The sequence below is a fragment of the Ictidomys tridecemlineatus genome, chromosome 8 (genome assembly GCF_052094955.1).
Source record: "Ictidomys tridecemlineatus isolate mIctTri1 chromosome 8, mIctTri1.hap1, whole genome shotgun sequence".
Classification (NCBI taxonomy): domain Eukaryota; kingdom Metazoa; phylum Chordata; class Mammalia; order Rodentia; family Sciuridae; genus Ictidomys; species Ictidomys tridecemlineatus.
The window spans coordinates 136036844-136061558 of record NC_135484.1 but is presented as its reverse complement, the minus strand read 5'-3'; the positions used below and the strand labels follow the sequence as shown (position 1 = coordinate 136061558).

The 24715-nt window shown below is 41.5% G+C and overlaps 1 protein-coding gene and 1 long non-coding RNA gene across 8 annotated transcripts in view; one reads left to right on the top strand and one right to left on the bottom strand.

Moving 5' to 3' along the window:
* The window catches only part of LOC144366324 (uncharacterized), a 43266-nt gene extending 31646 nt beyond the window's left edge, over positions 1 to 11620 (top strand). The window contains exon 2 of one of the 2 annotated variants that reach the window (XR_013425338.1): positions 4141 to 11620. This is a non-coding gene — a long non-coding RNA (uncharacterized LOC144366324). The remainder of the gene's footprint in view (positions 1 to 4140) is intronic. The other variant, XR_013425340.1, reaches the window with a different exon arrangement.
* On the bottom strand, positions 8970 to 24665 carry LOC106145546 (ribosyldihydronicotinamide dehydrogenase [quinone]). Of its 6 annotated transcripts, none has more exons than XM_078020475.1 (8): positions 24494 to 24664; positions 21051 to 21146; positions 19986 to 20210; positions 18723 to 18887; positions 14063 to 14193; positions 12502 to 12615; positions 11517 to 11618; positions 8970 to 9365 (listed from the first exon to the last, which is right to left on the bottom strand). In XM_078020475.1, the coding sequence occupies exons 4-8, from the start codon at positions 18760 to 18762 to the stop codon at positions 9189 to 9191; spliced, it is 564 nt and encodes a 187-aa protein (XP_077876601.1). In that variant the 5' UTR covers positions 18763 to 18887; positions 19986 to 20210; positions 21051 to 21146; positions 24494 to 24664; the 3' UTR covers positions 8970 to 9188. The 6 variants fall into 6 exon arrangements, with proteins under 6 accessions (XP_077876601.1, XP_077876602.1, XP_077876598.1 ...); XM_078020476.1 differs by lacking the exon at positions 24494 to 24664 and adding an exon at positions 24262 to 24467; XM_078020472.1 differs by lacking the exon at positions 19986 to 20210 and having other exon boundaries at positions 24494 to 24662.
* Positions 24666 to 24715: the final 50 nt, after the last annotated feature.

Genomic DNA, 24715 nt, shown 5'->3' with positions numbered 1-24715 from the left:
ATTTATGGTCATCATTCTTGGTGCAATCAAAGGACAGGGTAAATGTAGATGGAGGAGGCTGCTGCTGGCATAACACAGCATACTACCTGACAATACTTTTTTGTTGATGTTTTGTTTGTCTTTTAGCATTGGGGAAGGAAGCCAGGGCCTTGGCAGACTCTCTACTATTGAGCTACATCCCCATTCCTAAACTTTTCTTTCATGAGTAGGAGGAGTACATTTTAAAATAACAATAAAGTATAGAAAACACATAAACCAGTAGCGGTTGTTTCCTATCATTATCAAGTACTCTGTATAGTCCATGCTGTATGTGCTACACTTTTATATGACTGGAGGTGAAGTAGACAGGAACTGCAGTTCATGTAGGAGGCTAAAGTTCATGGTTAACTGTGGTTTTCAAGTGATATATGTGTTTTCAAGTTTCCAGATAAGATGAGCCCTAAGACCAAGGAAATTGGCAGCCAAATTAGTAGAGACAAAAAAGGAATTTAAAAACTACAGTCATCCAGGGCTGGGGTTGTGGCTCAGCAATAGAGCGCTTGCCTAGCATGTGCAAGGCCCTGGGTTCGATCCTCAGCACCACATAAAAATAAATGAAATAAAAGTATTGTGTCCAACTACAACTAAATAATAATTTTTAAAAAAAACTACAGTCATCCAAAAGAAGATTAGAATGGGAGGAAAAATGAACAGTAAACGTAGGACACATTGAAGATACGAAATGTGATGGTGGAAAAAATCCAAATATATCTATAAGCACTAAAAAGGGTAACATATCAGTTAAAAGTCAACATGGATTTAAATATCAAATTGTCTGTCTTTACCAAAGATATGTCCTAAAGCACAAATCTCTACAGTCTCACTACAAACATGAGGAAAGTGCTACACTACAATGTAACAAAGGCTACCAGGTCACTAGGTAGCAGCAGGTTTTCAGCTCCATTGTACCTTAGGACCACTGTCAAATGTGTGGTCTCCCAGGGACCAAAGTGCTGCTTGCGGTGTGACTACATTTGCAGTGTTTCTTTTTCCTTGCCTTTTGGATTTTTATTTTAGATATGTCTCTTGTTAAACTGTGGGCAGCTAAATTCCATTTTTAAATACAATCTAATCCTTTTAACTGATGTGTTTGTCCATTTACCTTTTTTTAGTGATTATAGATATATTAGGCTTTTTTCTACCGTCATATTTTGTACCTTCAATTTGTCCTAATTTTACCATTTTTTCCCCTTTATTCTTATTTTCTTTGGGATGATTGCATTTTTTATTCCATTTTACCCTCTATTAATTGGGTACTTGATTTCTATCATTTTAGTGTTTGCCTTAGAAACTTGAAAACACAAAAATCAATTAAAACCTATGGTTAATCATTAATTTTATCCTCCTCCCTGAGAAAAGGAAGAATCGGCCATTTTAATATTTAGATTATACCTTCTATCTTATGTTATTTTTCTCCAGCATGTTATATTAGATTTTCAACACTATGAATTATATCATGTTGGTTTTGTTTTATACAATCATTGTATACATTCAACCATGTTCACTATTTTTTCTTGCATTTCAGAACAACTTCTAGAAGTATTGTCCTTCTAAAAGATGTACAGTTTTTTAGAATTCCTTTAGTAATGTCTGTTCATAGCAAACTATATTTTTTGATTTTTGTGAAAAGCCTTCATTTTATTCTAATAATTCAAAGACAGGTCTACATTTATAGTTATCTCTTTTTTTTCACTACATCAATGATATTATTCCACTGTTTTTGGGTTTCCATTATTGCTCTTGAGAAATTTATTGTCAGTTAAATTGTTGTCATAGGTGATCTATATGTTCTTTTAGAATGGACAGTTTTGGGATTTTTTTTTTTTTTTGTACTAGGGATTGAAGTCAGGGGCACCTTCACCACTGAGATACATCTCCAGATTGTTTTGCTTTATTTTTGAGACAATTTTTTGCTAAGTTGCTTAGGGCCCTACTAAGTTGCTGATGCTAGTCTCAAACTCGGGATCCTCATGCTTCAGCCTCCTGAGTTACTGGGATTCTGGCAGTGCAACACTGCACCTGGTTAGACAGTTTTACCATGTATGTCTGATATTGGTTTTATCTGTCCTACTTGCAGCACATTTAATATGTAGCATTAAATTTGAGTACTAATGTATTCGATAAATCCTAGGAAAGTCTCAGCTATTGTCTTTTTTGCAATATGGTACTCCTCAATTTTCTCATTCTAGACATCTAGTTAAAACAAGATTAGGTCTTTTAATCTATTCTCCATGCCTCTTAATCTTTCATCCTTCTCATTTCTTTCCTTATCTATTCAGATCTTTCATTTCACTAATTCTCTTTTCATCTGTGTCTAATCTAACATCAACCTAGTCAGGCTTTAAGTTCAATGTTTATGTAGTTCAATTATAGATGCTATATTCAGTTATTTTTCAGATTTGGTGGTGACCATGTCTTCAAACACTTTATACATGGTTATTTTATGTTCCAGATCTCATAATACCAATATTTGAAGGTCCTGGCCTGATGTTTTTGCATCACATTCATGATGTTTTTGTTTCTTCATGTGTTTGGTAATTTTGGAGGGTTTATACTAAGCTGATCTTAATCAGCGGATAGCCTCACAGGCATGAGGTGATGCTTTCCTCTAGAAAGAATTTTAACCTATACCAATGATTGATTGCTATCATTTGGAGCCACTTAATTTCTTTAGATTTTCCCTGACTTCATAGATGTGGGTAGAATAAAGTCCAATCCAAGATTCTATAATACAGATTTTTTTTTTCTACCCAGAGCTGAGAAAGAGATAAGACAAGCTACCTGCCTGTCACCTTTTAAGAGCAGATGTATTCTTCACACCTCTTCATAAGGGTGGAGCCCCTGCGTGCAGGATCTTGACTCAGCTGCCCACATTACACACATCCAACATCTGCTTTCACTCCCATTTTTCCAGATTATTGGTGTCAGCATTAGACCCTGAGGCAGCCTAAGCTTCCGCACTTGCTTACCACTCTGCTATCGGAAACTAGTTTTCTTTGGTGGGGGTGAGAGGTTGGGGAATATGCTTGGATGTTTCCCATGATCTTAGTAATGTTCTGTTTTTTCTGGCATGTAAGTTTTACATGCTGCTGTGGGAGGGATTTTCAAAGTCCTTGTCTGCCACAGAACAGGAAATGAAAGCCGGCAGGTTCTTTAAAAATTTGTTCTAATTAGTTATACATGACTGCAGAATGCATTTTGTTTCATTGTACACAAATGGAGCACGACTTTTCATTTCTCTGCTTGTACACAATGTAGAGTTGCACCATTTGTTCAATCATACATGTACCTAAGGTAATGATGTCCTTCTCATTCCACCATCTCTCCTACCCCCATGTCCCCTACTCTCCCTTCCCTCCCCTTTGCCCAATCCAAAGTTCGTCCCTTCTTCCCATGCCCCTCCCCCCATTCCAGCCACTTGGCAAAAGAACTCCAACCCACAAAACATTAGTCCCTTGTTTTGCAGGGGGAGGTGGCAGCTTTGATTCCTCCTGGTCTTACTATGAACTTCCCTAAGAATCAATGAAGTAATTTCCTAAAAATGACTTTGTTCCCACTGACGGGTTCCTTAGCCTGGGTGATCTAGAGCACAACCTCTGGAAAAAAAATGGTTTTGGTTTAATCTCTGATCAGCCACTTGTAATGGTGAGATGCTGGTCAAGTTGTTTCAACTCTGAGTCTCAGCTCACCCATCTGTAAAATGGAGGTAATGATAAATCCATCTCACAGACTGCTAGCTCATGCTGGGAGAAATCAGCACAAAGGTCAAAACTGAGTGAAAATAACACCTGATCTGATTCCTGATAAGCTTTACCCTCAGTACATTTTCATGAAACAAATGACTGTATGCATTGCATTTTAGCATATCAGTCCCACATAACAAAGAAGGAATTGTCGAGAACCTATGTCAGGGTCACCAGACACAATTTTAACTCATTCCTAGGGTTAAAAGCCTGGATAAGCTTGCCTCAGTGTGGACTTTTGTTGCAGGATGACACCTTCTATAATGTGATTTCACAGCTTCCAGTCCCAAATCATGAAAGGCTTCTCTTGCCCAGTAGATCCAATTAATCCCTGCATTTAATCTCATTGTCTGCTTAGGTTATTGCTGGGCAATGGAATACTGTGGAAGCCAAGCCCTTGTCTGGGAGCTGTGAGATGGCAGACAGAGTGGACTGGAGTGGGGCACTGAGCATGGGTCCTGTCATGAAGAGCCCACCATGCTAGAGTGAGCCTGAGGGTGTGACCCAACGCTGACTTGTTGCACAGTGGTAGCCAGGCCCAGTCTGGGCTGGTGAAGATGCCCACTCTACACTTGCAGCTCTGAACCCCTAAGCATCCATGATCCACCAACCTCAACCTCCTGGGCAGCTGGGATTGAAGGCAAACAATGAGAAAATGGAAGTGGGGCAGACCTGAATAGAACTCAAGGGTTAACCAATAGCATTAGTACTTTCCCCAAACCTGATTAGCGTAACTCTTAACCAACAGAAGCTAGCACTTTCCCAAACCCTGATTAGCATAAATAGGGACCAAAAGCATTGACCCAAGTGCTATATGAACCCTGAGACTAGCACTCTCAAGCTGCAACCTCTACCAGGTCCTGCTGCCCGTGGGAGTTGTGTATCTATTCACACTTGATAAATTCTACTTTTACACTCCTCTGCATCAATGGGTCTTTGGATTTCATTCTTTGAATTCACAAGACAAGAACCCAGACAGAAGAAAGTGGCAGCAAGCTACTGGGGTCTGCTGCAACACTGAAGGGCACAGCCTGTCATTGAGAGTTGCACCATGTCGCTCAGTGATAGTGGAGAAGAAACAGGCTTTCATGGCTGCAGATGCTTTAGGCTTATTCGGACCCCACCCGCGAGGAGAGGCAGAGAAACTCTGGTTTCATTGTGATAGATAAGGTCTGTCAGGGGCTGCTCCTAGGTACAGAGGAGAGGTTGCTCCTATAAACATGTGTCTTGGCAAAAGGACAGTTCCCCAAGGAAGATCAGGATGTTGCCATCAAAAGGAACAGAAACGATGTAGGACAGGTAAAGATAACTGTTCATAACATCTGCCACATAACAGTGCAATTGGTGGCCATGGTCTGTTTTCAAAGCCTACATCTGCCTCTCTATAGTTATGACCCTTGGGCAAGTGTCTTAACCTAACTTTGCCTCACCTATAAGTGGGGATAGTAACTTGTTCATAGGGCTCATAGGGCTGTTACAAGGAGTAAATGAATATTAACACAGGTAAAGGATTTATATCGGCTATTTTTTCTATTATAACCAGCATTGCTAAAGAATAAAATATTTAATTAATAAAATTACTTTCCACTTCCCTAGAATCTTTCTTTCTTTTTTCTAGGCAAGTGTTACCACTGAACTGCAATTCCAGTGCTAGAATTCATTTCTGTAAACAGAATGGACTGCTGTGGTCAACTCTTTTTTTTTCTTGACAGATTGCTCTCTGCAGTACTGAGCCAATTAATACAGTACCAGGCAAGTACCTTGTATTGGAATATTCTAAGAAGAGAAACACATTCCTTTTTTTTATTTTTTAGATGTTAATCAACCTTTGTTTTTTTTCATTTATTTATATGCGGTGCTGAGAATTGAACCCAGGGCCTCACACATGCGAGGCAAGTGCTCTACCACTGAGCTACAACCCCAGTCCTGAGAAACACATTCCTTTAAGAGGAAAACAGTCACCTGAGCACACACCTGTCAGTGGGTGGGCTGTGTGGGACAGGATGGGTGAACAGCTCACAAACCACCTCCTTCCTCATCCCTGTCCTGTCATGATTTTCTGGGGCTGTTTACCCTGTCTTGAGACTTATGCCTGCTGCTGTCTCCCCAGGGTATAAGGCAACAACTGTGTTCCAGAGTCACCAAAATTTCCCCCAATTCCTGAGATTTTCTTACATTAAGCAACATACATATCCTTCCTCTTTTTTTTTTTAACCAACCTCCACCCAGTCGCTCAACTACCAAAGAGACCATTGTAAGTCCACCAGGGGCCTGTGCTTGAGAGAAATGGAGTTTTATTACACAGCCAAGTCTTCAGTCATTTCCTTTTCTTTTTCAAACAGTTATTATCATAATTTCCTGCTGCCCTGGTGACGCTGAAGTTATTTTCTTTTTAAGTTTTTCAGCAATAAGATTTATAGAAACAGTGATTAGTACAGGAAGGTGATGAGCTGATGGTATCTAAGTAAGGTCTTAGTTCTCAAACTGCAAGCAATTTTGCTTGGGAGGCAGAACTAATGTTCTTGGCATATGCAAGGCCAAGTTAAAGACATCATCTCTCAGGGCAATAGGTCTTGAGGAACTAGTATGGCAGTGGGAAGACCTACCTTTGAAATTCCCATCTTCTCACCTTGACACTTTGGAGTTGGTAAGAGAGGATGGAAGACTTCCTAATTCTTCATAGTCTGGGTCTAGCAACCTACAAGGACCCCAGGATGAGGCTCTAAAGGGTGGGTGTTTTAGTCTCTCTACTTGCCCGGCCCTTGAAGGCTGCAGGCCACTGAGCAAGGGATGGGGAGGGGAGTTGTGCTGCTAAATATATCCTGAGCCAACAGGGAGAAGGGCCCTGTCTAGGGTATTTCTCCTGGGTCTCCCTGGCCTTGCCTGGTGTTCCTAACCTACAGTTCCCTATCAAGAGCCAGGGCCAGTTTGTGCAACCACTGAAGCAGAAGAGAAACCAGGGAATAGGCAATACACACTAAACATATCTGATTGGCCCGAAGTCCACAATTTCTTCCCCCTGGAGATGCATGCCCATTATACAGGGTGCCAGACTCTTGCCGAAAGTCACAATCTGCTGTCTGTGATCCAGGGCTGGATGCATAAGGAGGGTGCTGCCCTTGCTCTCCAATAAATGCTGAGGGCGCACCTCCTGGGACTAGGTAAATTTGGGTCAATTAGGAGGCTCCTTCTCTTTGGCAGATGCCTCAGTGGTTAACCTCTGCATCCTGGGTCATTGCATTCAAATTTTGGTGGATGGTAGTTTGGTGGCTAGAAATTCCCCTCAAGGCCTGGGATGGATCTGCAGAGGATAGGGTTGAAGAGACTGCAAAGCTAAGAGGGTGGGAGACTTCTTTTAATATTCCTGGGGCCAACAAAGGCATTCAGGGTTCCAATTTCATCTTTACCTCTTAAAGAGCAGGACTTTCTAAAGTAAAGCATTTTGGGGGTACCCTAGCACATCCAGGATGGATGTTCAAGAGGCCACAGTAAATGGTATTTAAAGGACGTATTCATGAAAAAATGCTTGGGGAAAAAAAAAGCAGAAGATGGGGAGATTTTGAAGAAAATGCTTCTGAAAAAAATGCTAAAGAAGTTAGCCCCTGAAAAAAAGCCCCAGTTCTAAGAAGGTACTTGGAAAAAGTCTGAAGATTCCTCAGAAAGTCTGAAGACTACTCTGAAAAGTAACTTGAAGATGGCTCCAAAAATAATACTGAAAAATTATCCTGAAAACAGGGAGAGGAAAATGGCTTGGAAAGATCATTATCTGAAGATGATGAATGTTCAGTGAGGAAAGCCCAGAAGAGAGTGTGAAGACTCAGAAGAGAAGGTGTATCTGGAAAAGTATCTGCTAGAAAATGCAGTTGGAAAAGGGTCTGAAGATGCTGCTGAAGAGGGGGAGGGATGCAGGTGAGAAGCAAGATGAAGATGCAGAGGACAGGAGGACCAAGATGATAACTCCAGCAGGAAGCTGTCTGAGCAGTCCGATGAGGGTGGCTAAGAGTGGCTTTAGGAAGGTTAAGGAAGAAGGGCCCCTGGGCACAGGCTCCTTCTTCAGTAGTGACAACAGGGGGAAGGAATGATGATGACGATGAATATGTGATCCCTTAAACTTGCATTCAGAGAGATTCCTCCATCTACCTGTTCCTGTGCTTCAGGATAATTAGCAGTGGTGTCACGCGACCATGTGCATAGTGGCAGAATGCCATTCAGCTAATGCTTTGAAATTTTCACTGTAACCAGCACTTGATGGTTCCAAGTACATGCTAACCAGCTATTCAATTAAAACTTCATAGTAATAATGCAAGTGAAAAGAAAATAGGGGAGATATATCCCAATAAAGAACTAAAACATTAGCTACGAATGGATTCAACTTCCTGGGGAAAAAGCAAAAATTCTCTAGTTGAGTTATGCCAGCTGAGTTATGAAACAAAAACAAACAGGAAAATACAAATCAAGCTCCATGTCCAGAGAACTATCTCAAAATTAAAATTATCATGAAGGTTGAACATAGCAAGATAGATATTAAACACACATTAAAGAAATGAAAGCTTAAGTAAATAATTTCCAGTCAGCAGAATTCAATACAGTAAACTGATGATTGCAATATCTGATCTGGCTGTGTTATAACAACCATGCCAAGTAGAAGAGTCATGACTGGGGCAAGATGTTCTTTTCCTTTTGCTATAGAAACCTTTAAGAACACAAAACTACCTTATGGGGTATTGTTTCTTTAACTAGGGTAACGGGGCTCTGTTTCTATAACTGGGGTGACTGGGCTAACTGTGATTGGTTAGGCTTCCCTCCACTTCACTGCACTGTCCAGCTTCTGTAACCTGGCTTGCTTGCATTGGCTAGACCCCCCGAACATCTCTTTTGCAATTTTCAGGCTTATAAGGAGTGCCCTTACAATTGTTCAGGGCTGATCAGGGGAACAGCTTTATGTTCTGGTCAGTCGTCAACAGTGTGCTTCAATAAAGGCTTGATTCCATTATACGTGAGTGGTCTGGAAGTCAGTTTATGAAACCCTGGGACGAAGCTTTAACTATAACAGCTGTATAAAACTCTTGAGATCACTCCTTCATAGTGATTTCATAGTGATTATTAACTCTATCCAGTTCACTTTGTTCTAATTTTATTTATTTATTTTTTTAAAGAGAGAGAGAGAGAGAGAGAGAGAGAGAGAGAGAATTTTTCAATATTTATTTTTTAGTTCTTGGCGGACACAACATCTTTATTTTATTTTTATGTGGTGCTGAGGATCGAACCCAGCGACCCGCGCGTGCCAGGCAAGCGAGCTACCGCTTGAGCCACATCCCCAGCCCCTAATTTTATTTTTGACAGTACCATCTCCTTGCATGTATTCTTAACTGCATCGCACACATGATGTACATGGGACACACAGTGTTATTCCACAAAATACCAAGGAGCTGTGCAGCAGATGGGCTCTTCCTCCCAGATGCTCTTTAATCGTTGGGCCCAAGATGCCACCATTGCTTTTCTTTCTTCTTCTGATGAAAGTTCAGGAGCAAAACTGATCTGAGGGGCAAGAATTTTAAATCCACAGAAGTGCAAAGCGCCATGCTGAAGACATAAAGAAAAGAACTGATCAGAAACCACATCCTTGATGAATGATTCACTGAAATGATCAAAGGGAGAATGATAAAAAATAAACCTTCAAAAAATAAAACAGCTCTAAAGCTCTGAGATCTGGAAACCTGTGACTTCCTTTTAACCTCAGGATGTGGGGAATAAATGAGCAGAAGAACATGGAGCAACTAGAATTTACAGATTTTCACCTGTAATTATTACTGCAGTTTCCAACCCTAAATGTCACTGTTTTGATTGACTAGACAAATTATGGTACCTTTGTAGGATGGATCATCTAGACTAAGGTTTTTTAGATATAGTATGTCACTATAGTTGAAGTTATTTGTTAAATGAAAACTACAAATTTTAAGCAGTACTTGTTGTATGCCATTTATATAAAAGAGCAATAAATATAACTAACCTATTAATAAAAGTTATGTGTACAAGAATATGTATGGGTCTTAAGAAAATAAAGCAAGTTATTAAAAGTAATGATTTTGTGGGGTAATAGATTGAGGGGACTTTTTATTATTATTTTTTTACATTATCTCCCTTTGTTCTGTAACATGTATTTTTGCAAACTGAAAAAAAAAGTAGAGATTTTTTTAAAAAGAAAGAATTTAAGTGGGCCTGTGCAGAAGCAAGCTCAGATTTGTTAACTGTCCTCTCGTACTTCAGCGGAGTGTCACTAGTTGGAATCACTATTCTTTCTCTTTTCAAAAAGGATCACTTGTTTTCCTAGAAATCTCACACTCAGTCCTGTGCACTGCTTTCTTTAAAACCCACATCCTGGTCCAGGCCTGCCCCATCAGGGGGGTAGGTGGAGTGGGAGAGGCTCACACACCTCTTACTACAGTATTTTTCCTCACACAACATTATTTCCAGAAGTCAGCTTTTCAGAAGCACCATTATGATCAACAGAAGAAATCAGAAGTGGTCTGGGTGAAAAAGTAGTACTTGGAAATCAACAGCCTCCATAAATACAGAACTAAGTTTTAGAAGACACAATGAAAAAGTTGAAAAAATCAGCAACAAAGGAAAGGAATTCACTTAAAAATAAATGCGAACTACCTGAAAGGAAGGTTTTCATGGTTTGAAAAGACACACAATAGGATTAATTTTGCTAACATCTAGAATGCTGATAAATCAATTAAAAAAACAGACCCGTGGGCAAAGCTTGTAAATCTAGAGTTCACAGAAAAAAGGCGATTCCTACTTCTTCTTTTGATTTTCTTTTTTTTTTTTCCCTGTGGTGCTGAGAATCAAAGCCAGCACCTCATGCATGCTAAGTGTGTGCTCTACCATTGAGCTATACTCTCTACTGCCACAACATCTATATCTTTTACAAGCTCACAGGCTGTGCTCTTCTCTATATCTGCTCTCCTCTGGTAGAAATCCCTCATGACAACCTGGAAGCTTCAGGTCTCCTCAGAGTCCCTCACCTAGAGTCTGCTTCTCTGCATCCTTGCCCCCTGCTCTGTCCCCTCACTGGGGACAATTTGCACATGGGCAACCGAGACTGCTAGAACACACTCTGCCTACTGCCTTCCCCTTGGCAGATGCCCACTCCTTGGCTACTCATCAGGCCCAGGGTGTTCACACAGGCATCAAGAGTCCACCTCGGAGAGCAGGTCAGAGTGGGGAAGCTCAGAGTCTTGGGTACCTGGAGTGTGGGCTATCTCCATGGGGAGCTCAGCCAGCAGAGGCTCCTGAGAGGCTACATGGAACTCAGGGCCTGGGGCACCTCTCGCCAGGGCTGAGGGTCTGCATGAAAGGGTCTCTTGGGCCTCCCGCATGCTCATCACACACACACACACACACACACACACACACACACACACACACACACCTGGAACTACCTCAGAGCCATTCTGATCTCCACAAAGCAGACAACAAGCTCACCAGGTTTGGCTTAGCTTTGGGCCAAATATCAGAGGCTACAATTATAATACATATTCCCTACTGATCAGCCTTTTCAATGCTCCCAAGTCAGAATTCAAAAGGGCAAAATGTTACCGTCTGTATCCAAATATAGTGAGAATGGTGTGGGGTGTCAGGCTCACATCACATGTCATTTCACACCTTGGAGAGGTGGGGATGTACAACAGGCTAGCATGGCATGGAAGCCTTTTGTCATCTGTTTACCTGGAGTGGCCACAGAAAGTACCGAACATCTCCATTGACCCCTGCTTTTGAGTACATCTCGGCTGTGCCTCCCGTGGTTAAGGAAAGGAGGGCTAGTTTATCCTGCAGGAGAGAGAGCAAATGCATTTAATGTGGATGCCAGAAGAGGATGTGAGTGCTACTGTGATCCTGGCAAAAAGGTTTACAATGGCCAGGGGAAAATAGGGGGCCACTCACATCTCCCACAGGCTCATCCACAGGTGACAGCTATATCCCAACAGGAAGCAGAAAAGGGACCAAGTGAACGCAAAAGCTCTCACATGCCCAGACCTCCAGCAGAAGCCAGCTTCCAGAGACACCATGTGAGTGGTCACTACTTAGGTGCTGTCTACAGAGCTGAGGAGATGAGTGGAGCCCAGCACTCAGTGGCCACTCAGTAAATGACGGTGTCACTCGTGGCCCAAGACAGATCTTGTTGATGAGATTTGCTTTCCTCACATACACTCATTTTCTGAGGCTCTCAGAATTTGAGTCTCTAATTTTAGCAGGAAATTCTTTTAGTAAGAAATTCATAGCTGCTAACATTGTGCATCTACCAGATTCCATGCATTGCTCACTGTGCAGTGTGGGTGTTGCATTCTCTTGTTTCATCAGGCCCACATGGGAAGTCCAGAGGGATGAACTCATAAGGCCAGGGATGGTCTCTCCATCATGGAGTAGATGACCTCTGGAGCCAGGGCTGACCACTTTGCTGCCCCTATTAACTTGCCCACTTCATCCCTAGCCCAATACTCAGCCCCCACATCCACTAGACGGAAAGATCCCCAAATTCAGAAATGATGGTTTTCTCATCTGTGTCCAGCACTCAATGCTGTGCACATAGTAGATGCTCAATCAGCACTTACTTAAAAAAAAAATAAAAGCAGCAGCAAACTATAACTTGATAGCTGCCTCCTCCTTCCTCCCTCTCTAATAGTCCAGCGATCCTTGTCCCTAGACCACATACCTTGAAAAAACCAGAATCATAGAACCCTGTGATGTCGAAGGCGAACCCTTGGCACAGCACCCTGTCCATCCAGCCCTTCAGGATAGCTGGCACACTGAAGCAGTACAGCGGAAACTGGGGACAGCACATTAAGGAAGAAGAAATACTGTGGCTTGTCTCAGGATTCCTAAGTTAGTCTGTTTGGTGATACAGAACAAATTGCACTCTCCTCCTCCCTGGTGGCTGGGTGGATAAGGGTAATAAACATGGCCAGCTCTGAGGTGTGGTGATAGTGGGAAGGGGCGTAGTGGAAAAATGGTCCTGTTGCTATTATGTTGGCTCTGCACCCTGCTGATGCTGATCCCCATGCACAGGGAAGAGATGAAAACTTGACCCTGGCTTTGGGGCGGCAGTCCTGTGACTGACCAATCAATGACTGAGAAGAAGATGCTGTGGAAAGATCATACACTTCCCACACCTGGGGTGAGTTGTCAAAATCTGGTGTCAACTGGGACTAATCAGATCCCTTGCTTGGAAATTCTGGATCTAGGGAATCAAGGCCTTGGCATGCAGCAAGAGAAACAGAACCAGGGGCTGGGGTTGTGACTGAGCAGTAGAGTGCTTGCCTAGCATGTGCGAGGAGCTGGGTTTGATGCTCAGCATCCTTAAAAAAATAAGTAAATAAAATAAAGGTGTTGTGTTCAACTACAACTAAAAAAAAAAAAAAGTTTAAAAAAAAAAGAGAGAACAGAGCCAAGGTGCAGGGAGATGTGGATGGAATCTGGTGGAGAAGACATCAGAGATGTTCCAGCTTGGGTCCTGTGTCCCTGTAGCCCAGCCACAGCTCTGTGCTGCTTGTCTAGGAGACTCAAGTGGCCAAAGCCCTTGGTATGAACTCCCCTTTCTTTCCAGTGTGACTTGGATTTCTGTTAACCCACAAATTACCCTAAACACATGTGTTTACTTGACTGCTTCTTCTGTAGTGGCAGAAAGGAGCCTATATTGTCCTTGGGACAAATACAGGTAAAGTGGCTGGTGTGTGTGTGTATGTGTGTGTGTGTGTGTGTATGTGTGTGTGTGTTTCAACTAGTGAGAAGATGGAAACAAAGTTTTTCCCCCGTAGTAATCAGGCCTTTGACTGATATTGCCTTGATAAACATTTGAGGCCTTTGACCCACATCCTTGATAAACAGTTGGGTAGAGAAAACTGGCCTTCAAGTGGCCCAGTATGTACAGGGTGGGGACTTAAAGAAAATGAACACACCAAGACCTGCATGATTCTACTGTTTGTGGACCACTGGGCTAACAGAAAAATTCACTCCTGTTTACACAGGAGGTCGGAACTCTGAGTAATAATGGCTGCATGAATCTCTCTACTAAACTAAGTAAAGCGTTGTAACTAGGTAAGTGTTACAACTAAGTGTTGTAACTAAGTACTGTGGTACAACACTCACCCAGTAAGTGTGTGAAAATGTGCTAAGAAAACACTGTTGCCACTTCTAGGAGTGCAGAAAGTAGTATTTGCAAAGAGTCTTATGTAGGACGAATCTCATTCAATACATTAATTAAAGGAAAAACACACCTGGAATATCACGAGATCAGCTTCCTGCACCTTTTTCTGCTCCTCAGTGATGTCACTGGTTAGACAGTTTTTCTTGTAGGCTTCATAGGCTTCCACCCCATAACTGAAGACCTCAGGATTAGAAAGGTCACCTGAGGGAAGAGCCAGGTGCTCTCACTTCGAGGTGAGAGGTCACAGCCTGTCCCAACAATTTCACTAATGCTGTGTGCGTCTGGACTCCTCAAGGTGAGTCAATGACATTTGCTGTGACCCAACCCAGTTAGGGTACGAGAAGGAACCTACCAGGGCCACTCAGTGAGCATTTCCCACCCACCAGATGCTGTGCTGTGCACCCATCACCCTTCTTATGCTCCTAACAACTGATGACTTCATACTAGTTCTCTACCAGTGAGAAAGCCGAACTTTACAGAGCTTAGTAGTTTGTTTGGTGACACCCGATTCCTAAGTAGCAGAGGCAGGCGCAGAGGTGGGATGACTAGAGGAGCAAGTGTGACTTCCTCCACTGTTCCATGTGCAAACCTGAAGTCACTTTGAGAAAAGCCACAAAGGGAAGTGAACTAGCCATCAATTTGTAATTTTAAAAAAAAGAATGTTCTTTGCTTCCTCTTTTAACCTATTTGTATTTGATTTTCATTCGAAGAATACACACCCAGTGCTTCTAGGTATAAATCTTGTCTTTTCAAGAAAACCGAAGAGAGTAACTACTGTAGGCCAGAGGCTGTGTGGCAGCAGGGAGGTAATCAGATGGGGTCACAGCTGCCATATTACATCAAGCCTGAGACCCCTCTGGGCCCTTTAAACCTATAGTTGTCCCTCAGTATCCACAGGCGTTTGGTTCTAGGACTTTCCAGGTCACCAAAATCCATGGAAGCCCAAGTCCCTTACATAAAATTGTGTAGGATTTGCATAGAACCTACAAACATCCTCCCGTAGACTTTAAATCATCTCTAGATGACTTCTAATATCTCACGCAAGGTAAACCTATGTAGGCAGTTGTTATATTGTATTGTTTACAGAATAATGACAAGAAAAAATGTTTTTATATTCACTACAAGTGCAATTTTTCCTAGATATTTTCTTTTTTCTTTCTTTCCATCCTTCCTTTTTATTTAAAAAAATTTTTTTTTAGTTGTTGACAGACCTTTATTTTGTTTATTTTTATGCAGTGCTGAGAATCAAACCCAGTGCCTCACACATGCCGGGCAAGTGCGCTTCTGCTGAGCCCCAGCCCCAACCTCCCTTTTATTATTTTTTTTTATAGCATCCTTTTTAAGCTTTTTATTTAATTAATTAATTTATTTTTATGTGGTGCTGAGGATCAAACTTAGTGCCTCATACGTGCCAGGCAAGCATTCTACCACTAAGCCACAATTCCAGCCCTTCCTTCCTTTTAAATTGGCACTAGGGATTGAACCCAGGGGTGTTTAACCACTAAGCTACATTCCAAACCTTTTTAATTTTTTATTTTGAGACAGAGGTTTGCTAAGTTGCTGAGGCTGGTCTTGAACTTGTGATCCTCCTGCTTCAGCCTCCTGAGCTGCTGGGATTACAAATATATGCCACTACGCCCAGCTCCAAATATTTTCAGGGTTAGTTGAATCTGTGGATGAGAAATCCACTAGGTTCACTATATATCTATAGAGTCTCAAAATTACACATGGTATGTAGTGGGTTAATACCTAGAATAAGATCTACAACAACCCACTCCAGAAGGTTAAGTATGCTTGCCTCAGGGCTGTGGTGCAGACATGGAGGATATGTGAAAGGGGCTTGCACTTTTTAGCCTTTGGTTGCCTATATTTTAAAATACTTTTTACAGTAAGCAGGCACGGTGGCTTATGCCTTTAACCTCGGCAATCTGGGAGGCTGAGGCAGGGGATCTCAAGTTTGAAGCCAGCCCCAGCAACTTAGCAAGACCCTTTTTCAAAATGAAAAACAGAAAGGGCTTGGAATGTAGCTCAGTTGTAAAGCACTCCTGGGTTCAACCCCCAATTTACCCCCCAAAATAGACATTAAATTTGAGTTGGCTTTTTCACTTAAAAATTAGTGGCAAGCTGGGTGTGGAGGCTCACACCTGTAATCCCAGCAGCTCAGAAGGCCGAGGCAGGAGGATCACAAGTTCAAGATCAGCCTCAGTAACTTAGCCAGGTCCTAAGCAACTTAGTAAGAACCTGTCTCAAATAGAACATAAAAAGGGCTAGGGATGCAGCTCAGGGGTTATACATGCTCCTGGGTTCAATTCCTGGTACAGATTTAAAAAACAAAACAAACAACACCCCCCCCCAAAAAAGCAGTGGCAAACAAACAAACAAACAAACAAACAAAAACAAACCAGTAGCTCCTTATCCCACTGTTCTCTATATTTCTAGAGAAACAGAAAAATTTGTTGCTGTTTGCTAAGAGAAAATACTTTATGATGATGATAATGATTTTGCAGTGCTAAGGGTCAAACCCAGAACTTTTTGCATGCAAAGCAAACCCCAGCCCTGGATGATTTATTACAAAAAAAAAAAAGAAAGCCCAAAAACACGCAGAATGAGTACTAAATATTGTATCTGGAGAAGTAGCTAACAGAACTACAAAGAAATCTGAGATATTAAATACTAGAAAAGAGGAGGTACAACTGTCATTATTTGTAGATGATTTGGCTGCATGTCTGGAAAGTCCCAAAGAATCACCTGAAAAATATTACAAACAAGAAGGAAACTAGGAGTGGGCTGCGCACACACACTTCTCTTCCCATCAAGAAGCTACTGTCGGTTGATAAGAATTAAACAAGATCTGTATGATGAAAATATACAAATACACTCATTATAAAAATAGACCTGATGGACGGTCACACCATTCTCTTAGAGAAAATCAACATGAAAGGTCAGTTCATCCCAAGTTCAGCTACACATTTAATGGGACCTGGATGAAAATACCATCAGGCTTCTTTTTGAATCCAGATGGCTGATTCAAAAGCTTTTATGGAAAGGTAAAGTAAAATAGTTAGAAAAATTTGAAAATAAGATAAATGAAAGTGACCTACTCTAGCTGATATTAAATTGTATTATTTGCCAAAATAATTAAAACCATGTGGATGTGGGAAAAAAATAGGAGTAGAACTAATAAACTGGAATGTAGTTAGTTGAAAAGTGCTTGCCTAATCCCCAGAACCACAATAAATAAAAATAAAAAATATTAAAACAAGTAGAATGGAATTTAAGAAGTGGGAATTTGGATCACAATGAAGGTGGCATTTAAATCAAGGGCAAATAGCTGAGTCATGCAGTAAGTGGTAATATGACAACTAGGTAGGCATTGGAGAAGAAATTGGGCCCATATTTCAAATCATATGCCAAAATAAATTTGAAATATATAAAATACTTAAAATTAGAAGTAGCACCTATAGAATATTAGAAAAAACTATAAAACATGTTTTCTTACAAGCTTGGAGTTCATGTAAATATAACAAATTCCTGAAGTCATAAATGAAAAAGACTGATCAAATATTAACTAAATGAAAGTAAATGGAAGCTAAAAGGAAGAAGTCACCATAAGCAAAGTCAAATAAACAAAAACAAAAACAAATTAGGTAAAAGTATTTTGGGGCTGGGGTTGTGGCTTAGTGGTAGAGTGCTTGCCTAGCAGTGTGAGGCACTGGTTCGATTTTTAGCACTGCATATAAATAAAATAAGTAAATAAATAAAGGTCCATCAACAACTAAAAAAAGATTATTTTAAAAAAGGATTTACAATTCATATTCCATACTATAGGCTTTTTAATATATAAAGAACTTTTTAAAATCAATAATAAAAAGACTAACAACTCAATAGAAAAATGAACAGATAATATGAACAGATAATTCACCGGAAAGAGAATATTTAATATTTTATTAAATGTTAATTAAAAATAAAAATAAAATGTTAATACAAATAAGTATTAATAAATAGAATATACATATTAAGATATTAAACCTCACAATGAGAGAAGGACAAATTAGAACTATTTGGAACACTATCTTTTCACCTGCTAGACTGGCAATTATTAAAAAAAAAATGGCAACACTATTGGTGACAGTGAGGACAGTAAACATTGCTGACAACAGTGTAAACTGGTATAAGATTTATGGAGAGCAACTTGGCATTATCTAGGAAACTCAAAAGGCACATTCCTTTTCACCAGTAATTCCACTTCTAGACAAACTTGCAGATGTGGGAAAACACATATGACTCTGACTGTTCACTGCAACATTGTTTTTGATAGCGAAAGATCAGAAACAACCTAAAATGTCCTTTAGTAGGGAGATACCATGACTTGGCCATACAACAGAATACTTTCTACAATAAGAAAAATAAAAGCAACCTGTAAAATGATGAACATAATATGCTTCCGGTTTTGTAAAATGTAGAGGAAAAATGAAGAATACTCTCATGCCTGCTTATATAGCAAGGACTATCTCAGAAAGGACACAGAGAAAACTACATCCTGATTACCTTGGGGACAGAGAAACTGCGTTGCTGGGGGATAGGAGGGAAAAGAGCCTGGCACTTTGGACTCCTGACCTGACTGAGATTTACATATTTTGTGCAATGATTAGCTTTTTAAGACATGTTAAAATTAAAAAACACAAAAAAGAAAGTTAAAAAAATAACCAAGCATTTATGCAGTGACTCACCAGTGATATCTTTCCTTGTGGCCCTTGGCTCAAAGTTCATGGCATACAAATCAGACACGGTGACGGTGCATCCCTGCTGGCTCAATTCATCCACTGCCACTTTCTTCAAGGAGCCATTGAAAGACTTGGGTTCTTGGTGTGCATACACAATGAGCACTTTCTTACCTACATCAGGAGAAGGAACATTTCCTACTGAACAGCCATTCTCCTTTGTCAAAATCCCATGAAGACTAACATGAAAATTACATGCTTAGACACATCCCTACTGTTGAAGCTAAGCAATACAATGATCTTGTTGGATGACAGTTTTAAAATGAACATTTTAAAATTCAGTTATATCATACTTCATCATTACTTGAGTGTGCAAATATAGGTTGAGTATTCCTTATCTGAAATGCCAGAAGTGTTCTGAAATTCCTATTTTTCAAATTTTGGAATATTTGTGTAGACTTTCTAGGTAAAGCCTCCATGATATGAAAATCCAAAATCAGAAATACTCTAAAATCTGAAATTTCGTGTTCAGAGAATTTTGGATTTTAGAGTATTTTTAGAGTCATGAGCTGAAAAATGTTTTGGAGCTTTAGGGATGCTCAACCTGTACATACAAACACAGCAGGCCAAATTAATGTCTTCTCAAAACGAAACTACACAATTAAATCTTTAAAAGCCTGATGTAATCTGGTTAGCTCTATGAGAAGTTTTAGCCTGACTCCCCAACACCAAAATAAAAAGCTATCAGAACTCATCTTTGTGCCAACCCTACAGCTACGGCCCCTTTCTGGCTGGCACATTCTGCTTCCATCTTCCAGGTTCATGGCAACGGGGCACTTAAACAAAACACAAGGAACTGTCCCCTCGTCCCTTGAGGAAGGCAGGACTAGGTGAAAGCCATATCTTGGTGGCAATGCTAAAGCAAAGAGGACTCTAAGAACAGGTTTTATAGGCACTAGCTGTATCATGAACAGCAGAGGCTTCTGAACACAGTATCGTCCACATTCATGAGAGTCGGTGGGATTATGTACTGAATTCTTCTAGAAGGTAACTTGGTGATTTGCTCTGGTAACATCTGAGACTAAAATGTTAAATACTTGACTTAAATTTTGCAGTCTAGGATCTTGAAGAGAAAATACATATATTAACTTGAAGCAGACAATTTCAGGGTATTCAGTTGAATGTAAAGGCTGAATTCCATGAGTTAAGTAAATTATTAATTTTGCCTTCTCCGACTCCAATGTTATAAAGGAATTCTACTTGGGGGCTTACCAGGAGAATGGGTGTGAATGAAATCCTGCACCAATGTTTCTCAACTAGGAGCAGTGTTGCCTGTCACAGGATATTTCCCCATTCCAGAGCCATTTCCGGTTGTCACTGGTGGGGACAGGCAGTCACTGGACTCTGCTAAACATTCTACAAGGCACAGGGATCTCCCCACAACAAAGGATTATGTGGCCCCAGACATCAGTAGTGCCAAGTTCGAAACATCCAAATCTATAGTAGAATGTACAGAATAAAGTGAATACATATATTCTAAAATGAAAGCATTTCCATGTTATATTGTTGAGTGAAAAAAATAAGTTCCAAAATTCACCGGATAGGTGTGCAGGTGTCTGTGCCTGCATGCATGATAAACAAATACAAAAGTACAGATGGGGCCGGGGGGTGAGCTCAGTGGCAGAGATTCTGCTTACCATGCAGGAGGCCTTATGTTTAATCTCCAGAACTGGGGGGGAGGGGAAGAAAAGAAAAAAAAACAAGGAACAAACAAACAAGGTAAAAGTGGAATTATTAAAAAAAAAAAGTAAAGACAAAATCATTTTAAAATTGGGACTTAAAGTGTAGTTTAAAATTAGGCTCACTAGGGCTGGGGATGTGGCTCAAGCAGTAGCACGCTCGCCTGGCATGCATGCGGCCCGGGTTCGATCCTCAGCACCATGTACAAAGATGTTGTGTCTGCCAAAAACTAAAAAATAAATATTAAAAATTTCTCTCTCTCTCTCTCACTCTTTCTAAAAAAAAAAATTGGGCTCACTCACTCACTGAACAACTATTTTTTGAGGACCGACTTTGTCACAGGATGATTTCTGGAACTGGAGGCAGGGTAAAGACAAGGTAGGTATGGCCCCCATTCTTGAGGAACTTGCCTTCCAGAATGGGTAAAAATGGACAAGAAAACGAAAAATATTCAAAACAAGATAATTCGAGAGAGTGATCCACGGTGTAAATAGGCTGTACACACTGCTGTGTTGTTTGGGTTTTGATTTTTTTAAATATCAAATGATATATTCAATCTTGGATTAAAAGTCTAACTCCCCCATAATGAGCCATTACCTGCCATGCCCGAGGAAGAGGGATTTTTTTTCTCTGATTTGGTGTGGTGGCCCCAGGCTTTCAGGTGCAATCACTCTCTTTGGTGATCCCAATAATCTGAAAGAGAAAGTCCACTCAAGGGAGGTGGGGAATGCAGAGGTGAGGTGCAAGTACAAAGTCTAGGCTCTCTGCTTCAGGAGGACATGCGCCTGCATCAGAAAAAAAGGCTCTTGGGAGAGGCAAGGCTTCCTTTGGAGACAGGCCTCCAAGGACAAATCATGCCAAATATCAAAACCAACACTTCTTTTTTCTCAGAGGACTTGGAACCAGCCATAGAGAAGAGGACCTGAGAAATGAGTCACAGGCAGGAAGCAGGCACTGTACCTTCTCAGCCTTTAGGTAATACATGAGGGTGAAGAGGCAAAGGGCAGGCACATTAATAAGCTGACACACACTGCAGGGCACCTGAATACCCAGCTGGTGTTGGGGAAGTCCAGGAGATAGTACTGGGGGTCACTGGGTGCTTTTCCTATCTGTAAATAAGGAGTTGGTTCCGTTCTTGTTTCTAGATAGAGATCTCAAAAGTTTCTCTAGGGAGGTAGCCTAGGCCAGTGGAGATTTCCATATGAGATGAATTTTATCCAGATTCCAGTTTTGCTATGTCTAACTATGTGACCTGCAGCAAGTCCCTGTACCTCTTTGTGCCTCAGCCTTCTCAACTACAAAGCCACAGAATGGTTCAGGAGATTTGTGTATATATATATATATATATATATATATATATATATATATATATATATATATACACACACACACACACACACACATACACACACACATATACATGCACACACACACATGCACATATATACATATATGTGTGTGTAGTGGCTAGCACATGATATGATTCCAGAGGGCCAGGGTGGAGTTCAGTAGTAGAGCATGTGCTTAGCATGTACAAAGCTCTGGGTTCAATCCCAAACACCAAAAAAAGAAAGAAAGAAAGATGTTAGTTCTCCCTAAGAAGAGGCCGCGTCCTCACCCCTGGCTAGCCATCTCCAGAAAAACTAGCTTGATGCTGAGAGAGCAAAGGTACTGCCAATAAACCTACTCCCACTGTGGTGGTGGTGGTGGGGTAAGCTCAGATAAAACTCAACAACAAAAAAACAACCGAATTAAAAATGAGAACAGGAATAGAATAGACCTTTCCCTAAATGAGATATATAAATGAGGACTAAGCAAATAAAAAGGTACTTGGTGTCATTGGTCACTGGGAATAACCAATCAAAATTACAATGAGATATCACCTCACACCCATTAAAATGGCTATCATCAAAAAAATCAACAATCCACAAGGTTGGTGGGAAGTGGAAGGATTTAGAACCCCTATGGACTGTTGGTATGGATGTAAAAAGTGCATCAGCTATGGAAAAATGGTACAGAGGTGCCTCAAAAGATTAAAAATGAAGTTACCATGTACCCTGCAATTCCACTTCTGGGTATAACTTCAAAAAATTGAAAGCAGGGTGAGATCACTTGTGCACCCACATTTACAGCAGCATTATTCATAGCAGCCAAAAAGGTGGAAGTGACCCTCTGGCTGGATACTGCACCCAGGTGCTAAGGCTACAGAGATGAACAAAATAGATGAAAATAGAACCCTTACTCTTTGGTGGGTGGGGGGAGAGACAATAAACAAGAAGACAAGGAAGGCACAGAATTCCAGACAGAGATATGTACTAGTGATGATGATAAGTAATAGTGATAGTGCTAAGAAAATAAAAAACCTTAGTAGATAAAACGGCAGTAGTATGTTTGCTATTTTAGGTAGGGAGCTCAAGAAGGGGTCTCCAAGCTCTTTCCCTGTCTCCCTCTTTCCCCTCTTCCTCTCTCTCCCTCCCTCCCTCTCCCTCTCTCTCCCTCCCCCCTCCCTCTCTCCCTCCCTCTCTCTCCCTCCCTCCCTCCCTCTCCCTCCCTTCTTCCCCCTCCTTCCATAAAAGAAAAAAAAAAGTAGGGGTCTCCAAACAGGGACAGTGAATATGCAGTTTGCCATGCAAAAATATGGGGTCCAGGCAGACAGAATAGCAAATAAGTGCTGAAGTGAGGACTCTGCTGAAAGGTTTGAGGAACTAGAAAGGCTATTTGGCTGGACTATGGTTTTTAGTTTCATTTCGTTTAAGAGGTGGTAGGGGATACAGTCAGAGTTGAGTGGGGTCCAACCAAGCTGACCTTATAGGGCAGGGGCAAAACTTTTATCCTAAGCATAGCAAAAAGCCACTGGAGCCTCTTAAGTAGAAGAATAGTACTGAAAGGTTCCCAGTGTCACTGCAGACTCAGAGATGCTCATCCTGAGATTGTCAAATTGAGGGACCAGAGACATCTTCTGGCGCCCTCTGCATTTTTCAGCATTCCCAGGCCTCTCCACTCCCTATGTCTTGCTTGGCTCAGGTGAAATATTTCTATCACATGTCTTGGGCATTCAATAGCCACTTTAGTAATCTGAGTTCCCAATTCCAAATCATCCACTTCTTCTAGAGGTTAAGAATAAGAAACTGAGGCCCACAAATGAGGGGCTTGTTCAAAATAAACAAATCTCCAACACAGGCTCTTCACCCTCAGGCACCCCATCCACAGCAAGAACAACTCACATTTGTTGGAAACCAACAAAGGATAAAAGTTTTACCCAAGTCCACAGGAAGAGTCATGTGCTTTTAAACCATACATATCACACCAAATGTGTTCTATTTTTGACATAAACATCATTTCATCTTAATGCATCCAAATGCTATTTTATAAAGTTTTCACTTTATTATTTCCTAAGCCTCTTTCCACAGTCAGCCCCATAATGGTCACAGGAGCAACTAGACATTTCTTTGTGTCGCTATGCCATTGTCTGCTGCCCTTTTGTGCTCATTTAGGTTACTCTCCTTTCCCCACCCCAGAACTATACCTCGCACTATTAGAAGTCTGTATGATTTATACACGTTTCTTTTCATGTCTTTTCTTTGGCTGAGGTTTCCAGAGATTAAAGTTTACAGAAGCTGTTATTTTCAGAGATTACTGGTTAGGAAGATCCCGCCCCCCAGCCCCCCAGATTACCACAATGTTTTTGAAAGCACAGCCAAACTACAGGGGCTCCGTGGCGCTTCGGTAAACAATGGCCCCTTCATGAAGGGTGCTCTGGGGTTCCCTGCTCCCTTATTAGTAATGTGAGGATAAGGCGGTCACCTACTTCACAGGGCTGCGGGCACATTAAACGAGATCATTCGTGTGAAGCACTGTGCCTGGCATGTGGTGGCGCCCAGGGAGAGGTAAGAGATCATATTTTCCAGCCGGTCCAGGACCCGGAGTGCCAGGAACCACGGGGACACACTCCACAGTCTAACTGGCAAGTTGTAAGCCAGAGACCTCTCTGGCCTGCAGTCCCTCCCCACCCCCCAGGGCCCTGGCCGGTGGGCACTCACTCTCTGGCCAGCGCGCCCTGGTAAGCGGCGGAAGGGCTCGCACGTCTGCGTCCTTGAAAGGACACTCCGTATCCGCGCCAGCTTCCAGCTACCCAACCTTCCACTCGCATGCTCCACTCGCTGTACCGCCGCGGCTGCGCTCTGGAACCCCGAACCCCTTCGAACGAGGAGTGAAGGCGCTCCGCCCTCCCCCTGACGCCCCGCCCCAAGAACGAGCTCCAC

What these genes read in the sequence shown, in the direction of transcription:
- LOC106145546 (XM_078020472.1), bottom strand. An exon ending in ATGATTCTGGTTTTTTCAAG is followed by an intron (nt 11,619 to 12,501) that starts GTATGTGGTCTA and finishes TCTCTCCTGCAG; the next exon opens with GATAAACTAGCCCTCCTTTC. An exon ending in ACTTTCTGTGGCCACTCCAG is followed by an intron (nt 9,366 to 11,516) that starts GTAAACAGATGA and finishes TTATGTCTTCAG; the next exon opens with CATGGCGCTTTGCACTTCTG.